Below are 9,538 nucleotides of genomic sequence, written 5' to 3'. Positions count from 1 at the left end.
GCAGTAGGCTTGTTGTCATCACTAATTAAAGAGATGTACAGTATTATCAGCCGGGTCAGGGAAGCATCCGTGCACTCTTTCGTTCTAGCCATGCATGTAGTAGTTGTAGGAAGACGAATACGTAGACTCGTCTAAATATTGAAATGCATACGGATAGTATTCGCCGTCGTATGGGAACAGCCAAAATCCGGCCCTCCTCCCTGTTCTTCTCCCACAACCTTTAACACCTTCCTTTGATCTACATACCCCGTCACCGTCGCCTTTTGTTTATCCATGTCCGTTTCCAAGTTATCCACACCTGCATGCATATTCCCATATGCATAATCCAATATTGTAATTAATTTAGCGACAATGCAGTACAACCTGCACGTCAAATTAACGAGATTGGTGAGACAAAAATGATGAATTAGAAAAGAGATCTTGCCCTCTATTCACATCCTTCGCAATCCATATCCACCAAAAGTTCTAAAACATCCGAATGAAAAAGGAAGAATGATTTCTTGCTATGTAATTGATTGTCTGATTTCTGCATTCAATTGTAAAATTCTGATCCGCTATAACACCACATTTTCTAGCATTTGCAATTTCAGCAATATATATATATATATATATATATATATATATATATATAGACACATACACACACATATATATGTACCACAGAGAAAAAATGCTACTTCAAATTTTGCATAAAACAATCCAAGTAGAAATACTTCAACTTAAAGACTGAATCCAACAATGTCCTGATTTTTCACTGTAAACCCTAAGACATTATGTCTTGGTTTTTCATTAGGCTACCTAATACTAGTATCATGAAATGCAACTTGATTGGACCAGGCTTATTTTAACAGACTCCAGACAATAAGATACTGGCAAAGTTCATTGTTTATATGTCGATTCTAATCGGGCAAGTTACAGGTTAACGCTTTTTTAAAACACTGAACAAAATGATACAAAAATGCCAATCCTCCATGATTAAACTGACTGCTTATTTAATAAACGAGATTGTCAATGTGTTGGATAAAACGTAGTTGTCAGTGTCTAGGTACATTCAAACAGGTATACGTGTATGATAAATTATGCATATAAAACTATAAATACAGAAATACATACTAGTCTTAGTAGATTATTCGAATTTGCTAGTATTTGGTATAACCAAGGTCAACGGCGATTGCCTTAGGATTAGCAAAGAGGGCTCTTGTCTCTGAGAAATACAATATGTTTTGGAGGTTTGTAGGGTTTCTATTGTGTTTGTTTCTTGGGAAAGTTGAGAGAGAAAATTGATTTGAACACAACAGAAATATCTGAAGGTTTTGGGTGACTATTGAGAAATGATTTCCGGACACTCGTGGTTATTTATTTTTCTTCACCTCCTTTGATTTCTTCAATCCTAAGAATGGTACATCAGAGTGTGCAGAAGGAAAAAGGCCCTGTGAAATTCGCCTCCTTGATTCCATATACTCTTAACACATTCTCCATAAGTCGAGAACAATTTTATAGAAGGAAAACTAATGAAAATGGCTTGAAAACTTTGAGTTTTAACAATAAAGACAAAATAAAGGGTAAAGTGAATAGTACCAAGATTGACTTTTTAGTGTAAAAATGTGGTTTTTCGTTAAAGTATTTTTCGTTAAAGTGAACAGTATCAGAAACTTTTCGGTAGAGTTAGGCCTATCCAAAATTATTGCTTTTGGATTTTGTACTTAAAATAATATAGAAAATTCTTGGTCAATTTCCGTGGAAGATTGAATAATAGTAGAAGAAAGAAGCTGCTGTTGTGCATAGAACAAGTCTCAATTAAACTTCAAATAAATTGTCAATACACCATCAACTCCTCCGTCCCTAGAGGATATCATTCTTCCAATCATGGCTTTTGAACTAGCATCTCCTTCTACTGCTGCCATTTTTCACCACAGCTCAAACTGATGAAACCAAAAATATCTCAATGGGATCAACCCTCAACGTACTGCACAATAGGTCTTTCTGGGCCTCACCATCTTTCGGTTTCCAAGAAATTGGTAAACATGGCTTCTTACTGGCCATATGGTTTAACAAAATACCCGAAAGAACTATTGTCTGGTCAGCCACAACGGTGATAATCTAGTCTCAAAAGGATCCGCAGTTGAACTCACTGCAGATGGCCGGTTTATGCTCAATGACGTTGCAACAGACAAACAAATTTCGGTTGCTGATTTTGTTGGTACCGGAGTTTCCTACGCAGCCATGCTTGACACTGGAAATTTCATTTTGGCTAAACGAAATTCAACCATTTTGTGGCAGAGTTTTGATCAGCCAACCGATACAATCCTACCTTTGCAGATTCTAAATCAAAAGAGCATACTCTTGCGCGCTACACGCCAACAAATTACTCGAAGGGAAGATTCCGCTATGCGCTACAATCCAGTGGACAACTCTTGCTTTACACAACACATTTCCCATTCGATTCGGCTAATACTATCTATTGGTCAACTGACACTAAGGATAGCGTGTTGGGGGAAAAACTTAGAGTACACAACTCTAACACAAGTGTTGGAGAGACAATACAAGTAAACAAATTACTTGTATTACACAAACAAAATATTACAACACAAACTATCAAAGACACTCTTGAGAAGCTATGACACTCACTCACTTTCTAGAGACAAACTCTAGAGCACTCACACTCTTACAAGACTATTCTTTCTTCTCACTCTCACTTGCTTGCTTGCTTACAAGCTTGCTTGGTTGATTTGTTGATTTGTTGATACAAATGGTGTGGATGCCTTCTCCTTTTATAGGCATGGATGCAACCTTAGAGAAGTATGGACACACCATGTTAGAGATATCTAGATAATTCCACTAACTTCCTAAGCTAGAATTATCTACACTAATTTTGCATGTTGGTGGAAACCTCACCATTCTTCTAGACTCTTCCACCAACTTAAGAAACAACATTCTAGTCATTTCTACAAAGTACTACTTTAACTTGGATAATCTAGCTAACCAACCTTAGTGAATGTTCTAGAATTCTTTATTCTAGATTTGTGTAGGTCCTTTAATGAGATGGGGTTGATTTCTTTAACATAGCGGTTTTCAGGTAATCTACAACATGTCTGGCTCTATTTACCTTACTGCAAGGAACAGAAGCATACTTCATATGATATCAAACAACACCGTTTCAATCCAAGATTTTTACCAGAGAGCAACTCTTAACTATGATGGAGTTTTGAGGTACTATGTCTGATAAAATATGAACCTGCTAGGGTTTCGTGGGTTCTAGGGTTTAAGCCATAAGAGAGAAGTGTTGAAGATGGTTTTGTATATTTGCTTAATGAAACAATTACAAGATGAAACATATATATAGGGAAGAAAAGGAACATAAGCCTAATTTTGCCTAACTTACCTATCTTGCTTGACTAACCTAACTTGCCTAACTTTGAACAAGAAAATTGACTAGCCTACCATTATTCCAACATGTTTATTTCATGCATTTTAATTGCTTAATACTCCCCCTCAAGGTGGAATGTGAATGTCAATCACACCCATATTGCCAAGTAATGAGTGAAACATCCCTTGTCCAAGCGGCTTGGTAAATATATCAGCCAACTGTGCTGCAGTACGAACGTAGGCTGTCGTGATAACCCCTGATTGAATACGTTCACGAACAACATGGCAATCGATTTCTATGTGTTTGGTACGCTCGTGGAACACGAGATTGGCTGCTATATGAAGAGTCGCTTGATTGTCACAATGCAGTTTTGCTGGCACATGATGATCAACTCGTAAGTCAGCCAACAAGTATTTCATCCATGTAAGCTCACACGTCGCAGAGGCCATGACACGATACTCTGCTTCTGCTGAAGATCGAGAAACGGTGGTTTGTTTCTTAGTCTTCCAAGATACCAATGCTCCTCCAAGGAATATGCAATAACCCGTGACATATCTCCTTGTAATTGAACATCGAGCCCAATCGGCATCACAATATCCAGCCAAGATTAGGTCCCCCTTTGAAGGAAATAGAAGTCCTTATCCAGGTGCCCCTTTCAAGTATCGCAAGAGACGATGGACTGCATCTAAATGTGGTTTTCTTGGTTGTTGCATGTATTGGCTGAGTACATGAACTGCATATGAAATTTCCGGTCTAGTGATAGTAAGGTAAATAAGTTTACCAACAAGTCTCCTATACTTCGAGGCATCATGAAGAACTTGCCCTTCCATTGGAGATAACTTCAAATTTTCTTCCATGGGAAATTTTGTAGGTTTGGCACCTAGTAAGCCGGCTTCATCAAGAATGTCAAGTGTGTATTTCCGTTGTGAGATAGAAATACCTTGAGAAGACCTAGCCACCTCTACGCCGAGAAAGTATTTTAATGGTCCCAGATCCTTGATTCGAAACTGAGTGTGAAGAAACTGTTTGAGATCACGAATGGCCTCTTCATCATTGCCTGTGATGATCATGTCATCGACGTAGATTAGTATAGCTGTGAATGAGTGATCACGTACCTTGGTGAACAAGGAATAATCGGCCTTGGATTGTTGATACCCAGCTTGGTGTATAGCAGTGGAATATTTGTGAAACCAGCTTCGAGAGGCTTGTTTAAGCCCGTAAAGTGACTTGTTGAGTCGGCATACATTGTGCTCCCCCTGACGACGAAGACCAGGAGGCAATTGCATATAGACTTCTTCCCCAAGATCTCCATGGAGGAAGGCATTTTGAACATCCATTTGGTGGAGAGACCAATGACGAACAGAAGCTACGGCCAAAAGACATCGGACGGTAATAAGTTTGGCAACTGGGGCGAAAGTCTCTTTGTAATCGATACCTTCACGTTGTGTAAAACCCTTGGCAACAAGGCGAGCTTTATAACGCTCGACAGACCCATCTGAATGATACTTGACCTTGTAAACCCATTTGCAACCAATAGCTCGATGCCCGGGAGGGAGACGAGTGAGAGTCCAAGTCTGATTTTGTTCCAAGGCTAGGAGTTCAGCTTGCATGGCGGCTTGCCATGCAGGATCACTATTAGCTTGCTCAAAGGTAGTGGGTTCAACAATGTTGGAAATAGCACAAGCAAAAGAACGGTGTGAAGAAGAAAGATGAGCATAAGAAACATAGTGAGATAAAGGGTAATGTGTACCTGACATGGAAGAGGAGGTGGCACTGGGAGCAAGAGAGTGTACATGATATAAATGATAGCCCTGAAGTCGTACGGAGGGTTTTGGAGGACGGTTGGAGTGGCGGATGGCAAGGGGAAGAGGGGAGGGAGCAGGCTCGGTGATGAGAGGGTCCGAGGAAGGGTTGGTGGCATGGATAGGGGGTGTGACTTGTGGTAGGTCGTGCGGTGGGTCGTGTGGTGTGTCGTGGGATGGAAGGGGGATGGTAGTGTTGGTAGGGGCAGGTGAGTCGATGGTAGTATCAAGGGGAAGGGGGAGAACAACATTGTCAGGTTGGTGATCTGGGGGTTGGGAAGCAAAGGGAAAGGTGTCCTCATGAAAGATCACATCACGGGAGGTGGAGAATTTGTGGGTAGTGAAATCATAAACACGGTACCCCTTTTGACCAAGAGGATATCCAACAAATATGCATTTCCTAGCACGTTGATCAAACTTGTGTGTGGGAGTGAGATTTGTGGCATAGCATAAGCAACCAAACACACGCAAGTGATGAAAATCTGGAGGTGTACAATGTAAAAGCTCAAATGGGGTTTTGTGATGGAGGAGTGGTGTTGGTAAGCGATTGATTAAATAACATGCCGTTTGAACACTTTCCCCCCAAAAAATTAAAGGTAAATTGGCTTGAAAACGAAGTGCTCGCCCAACATTTAAAAGATGGCGATGTTTTCTTTCAACGACCCCATTTTGTTGGGGAGTAGAAGGACAAGAAGTGTGAAACACAATACCCTTGCTATCAAAAAAAGAACGTAAAGAAATGAATTCAGCCCCATTATCTGCCCTAATTGTCTTGATCATGCGATTGAATTGTGTTTGAACCCAAGCAATAAAAGAACGTAACAACCCTTGTGTTTCAGATTTTAAACGCATAAGATGGATCCAAGTAAATCGTGAATAATCATCAACAATAGTCAAAAAATATCTAGCCCCCGAATGAGAATTGACTCGATGGGGTCCCTAAATATCACAATGTATTAAATCAAAAGGTGCTTGAGATGAAATAAAGCTTGACGGAAAAGACAAACGAGTTTGTTTAGCAAGGGGACAAATGTCACACAAATGGCTAGAATCAAACATAATAGTTGGAACTTGCTTGGTCAAAAGTTGTAAGGGACCGGTGGAGGGATGTCCTAACCTTCGGTGCCAAAGGTTTGAATGACGGTTGAAATTGTGAGCTAAATGAGGATTTTGTGTTGACGACAAGTAATAGAGCCCATTATATCGCTTGCCCAGGCCAATCATCCTCCTCGTAGCCATGTCCTGTATCACACAAAAGGTAGGAAAGAAAATCACTATGCATTGTAGAGACTCAGTGAGTTTGCTAACGGATAACAAATAAACTTGAAAATTTGGAACATGTAACACATCATCAAGTTTAAGAAGAGGAGTTGCTTGGACGGAACCAACAGATTCTATAATGGCTTTTCCCCCATTCGGCATTTGGACATAATCACACATAGATTTCTTGTGAAGCAAGTGAGGTGAAGGAGATATATGATCCGTTGCCCCACTATCAATGATCCAATATAGGTTTTTCTGTGGTAAGGCACCTGACATTTTAGACAAAGGTGTAAGAGTACCTGTGGCGTTTGCAAAATGGTGAGGATTACCATCCAAGTTGTTTTTTCTTGAGCATGGCCATGATTTGGTTGTACTCTTCAAGAGTGAACTTGGGGCTGTCACCGTTGGTTTCATGATGGTGCTGATCCGTGACTGTGGCGACTTCACTGCCAGTCTTTGTTTGATTAGCCGCAGGTTTCTTCTTGTTAGGAGGAATCATCTTTTTGCCATGGTATTTGTGCCCCGGTGGAAAGCCATTGAGATAGAAACACCGATCTACGGTATGATATTTTTTATCACAATATGAGCATTTAATAGAGGAGTTACCTCGTTGTGCAGCAGATTCCCTATGGCTTGTCAAATGCATCGCATGCAAACTGTTGTTATGACGAGTGAGAGATACCTCCACTTGTTTCTCTTGTTGTAAAACAAGAGAGTATGCCTTCCGAGTGTCGGGAAGTGGCTGTATCAACAAGATTTGCCCACGTACTGCGGCATAGGACTCGTTTAATCCCATGAGAAACTGCATCACTCTTTCCTTTTCATCACGTTCATTGATCTTCTTCAAACCCCCACAAGTGCATGTTGAGGGCTCATGATAGGACGTCAATTCATCCCACAATGCCTTTAGTTTGGTGTAGTAGACTGAGATCGATTGTTGCTCCTGTCTGTGCTCAACAATTTCTCTCTTAATTTGGTAAACACGTGAATCGTTCCCTTGAGAGAAACGATCACGCAAGTCAGCCCACACATCTGCTGCTGAAGTGTAGTAGGAAACGTTGCTTGCAATGTCTTCATGTACAGAATTCAGGATCCATGCGAGAACCATGTCATTGCATCGTTGCCACAATGCAAATTGTTTATCTGTTTCAGCAGGTGGGTCAATGGTTCCATCGACCAAACCTAGCTTGTTCTTAGCACTTAGACTGATGCGCATAGCACGGCTCCATGTGTTGTAGTTGTCTCCTTGAAGGGTTTTGGAGACCAAGATGTTCCCAGGTTGATCAGAGGGGTGTAATAAAAACGGGTTCGAGAGATCAGTAGCCATCTCTAATGGTTTTGTGTTGGTTCCTGAATCACTCATGATGACGATGTTGTTGGTTGTGGTGCGGAAGCGTTGAAGATAGGTGGGGTATTCAGAGTCACCAGAAACGATGCTCTGATACCATGATAAAATATGAACCTGCTAGGGTTTCGTGGGTTCTAGGGTTTAAGCCATGAGAGAGAAGTGTTGAAGATGGTTTTGTATATTTGCTTAATGAAACAATTACAAGATGAAACATATATATAGGGAAGAAAAGGAACATAAGCCTAATTTTGCCTAACTTACCTATCTTGCTTGACTAACCTAACTTGCCTAACTTTGAACAAGAAAATTGACTAGCCTACCATTATTCCAACATGTTTATTTCATGCATTTTAATTGCTTAATAATGTCTATCCGAAAAGTGCTGGCACAAGTGTTGCAGGGGGGATCATGGCTTGGACTAGGTTGTCTATCCGAAAAGTGCTTGCCTAGCTGATTGTTTCTGTGCTGTTGCCAATTTCAGAAATGGACAGTGTTGGCTTAAGGGAAGCCCTCTTTTGAAGGGACAGCCGACCCCATCAATGGCGTAAAAGGTCTAGTCAAAATAAGGAAAGACAATTCAACCTTGAGGTCAGGTGACAGATACACGAAAAAGAAAGATAATTCAACTCTGATCATGGTTGGAACTGTGCTGCTGAGTAGCTCAGGGTTTCTAAACCTCTTGTCATTGCTAACAACCTATTTTCTTGTTTCTTGCTTCTACTACGGAAAAGCAAAGGTGAGTCAGACTCATCAAATCACAAATCTGAAAAATTTTACTCACAAAGAGCTAGAAGAGGCTACGAATGGATTCAAAGAACTAGGCCGTGGTGCTTTTGCAACCCTCTTCAAAGGAGTATTGGGGTATGATGAGGGGAAATGTGTTGCTGTCAAAAGATTAAACGTTATGATTGAAGAAATTGATTTGGAATTCAAGGCTGAGTTGAGCACAATCAGTAGAACAAATCACAGGAATTTAGTCGAGCTACTGGGATTCTGCAACGAGAGAGAACACCGAATTCTTGTGTATGAGTTTATGAGCAATGGCTCACTAGAAAGCTCGAGGCCAAACTGGAATCAAGGGAAGGAAATTGTCTTGGGAATCGCGAGAGGGCTCTTGTATTTACACAAGGAGTGCAGCAGCCAAATCATACATTGCGACATTAAGCCTTAGAACATACTTCTAGATGACTCTTACACAGCAAGAATTTCCGACTTCAGATTGGCCAAGCTTTTGAAAATGGACCAGAGTAAGACTACCACCAGAATCAGGGGAACTCGAAGCTATGTTTCCCCCGCATGGTTCAAAAGCAGGCCTATCACAGCAAAAGTCGATGTTCACAGCTATGGCATTATGTTGCTAGAGATTATATGCTGCTGGAGGAACTTCGACAAGGAGGCAAAGGATGAAGATCAAATGGTTCTAGCAGATTGGGCTTACGATTGCTATGAGCAAAGCAAACTGCATCTGCTATTCGAGAATGATGATGAGGCAATGGAAGACATCAAGAATATTGAGAAGTACATTATGATCGCAATGTGGTGCATTCAAGAGGATCCGTCACTGAGACCCACAACAAAGAAACTAACAATGATGCTCAAAGGAGCCAAGCAAGTCTCAGTTCCACCAGATCCATCCCCCATTACAAGTCCAAACCATTCAATACTCTGAAGTAGTACTTGTTGACATAGCAATTTTATTCTGTATTTTCAATTGAATCAAATCTAAACACCATTGAACACTTTCATGGATAGAATAAA

The 9,538-nt window shown here is 40.7% G+C and overlaps 1 protein-coding gene and 1 pseudogene across 1 annotated transcript in view; one reads left to right on the top strand and one right to left on the bottom strand.

Annotated features, from left to right (window-relative positions):
- LOC137743230 (uncharacterized) overlaps positions 1-275 on the bottom strand; it is a 4,614-nt gene extending 4,339 nt beyond the window's left edge. Inside the window, exon 1 of the mRNA XM_068483107.1 lies at positions 219-275. Coding sequence (XP_068339208.1) covers positions 219-275 — 57 coding nt within the window. The remainder of the gene's footprint in view (positions 1-218) is intronic.
- Positions 276-1,396: 1,121 nt separating this feature from the next.
- LOC137743229 (G-type lectin S-receptor-like serine/threonine-protein kinase LECRK3) lies at positions 1,397-9,449 on the top strand (annotated as a pseudogene).
- Positions 9,450-9,538: the final 89 nt, after the last annotated feature.

Source organism: Pyrus communis, chromosome 8 (genome assembly GCF_963583255.1).
Source record: "Pyrus communis chromosome 8, drPyrComm1.1, whole genome shotgun sequence".
NCBI lineage: Eukaryota > Viridiplantae > Streptophyta > Magnoliopsida > Rosales > Rosaceae > Pyrus > Pyrus communis.
Note: the sequence above shows the minus strand (reverse complement) of the source record. Positions and strands in the feature narration are given on the sequence as shown.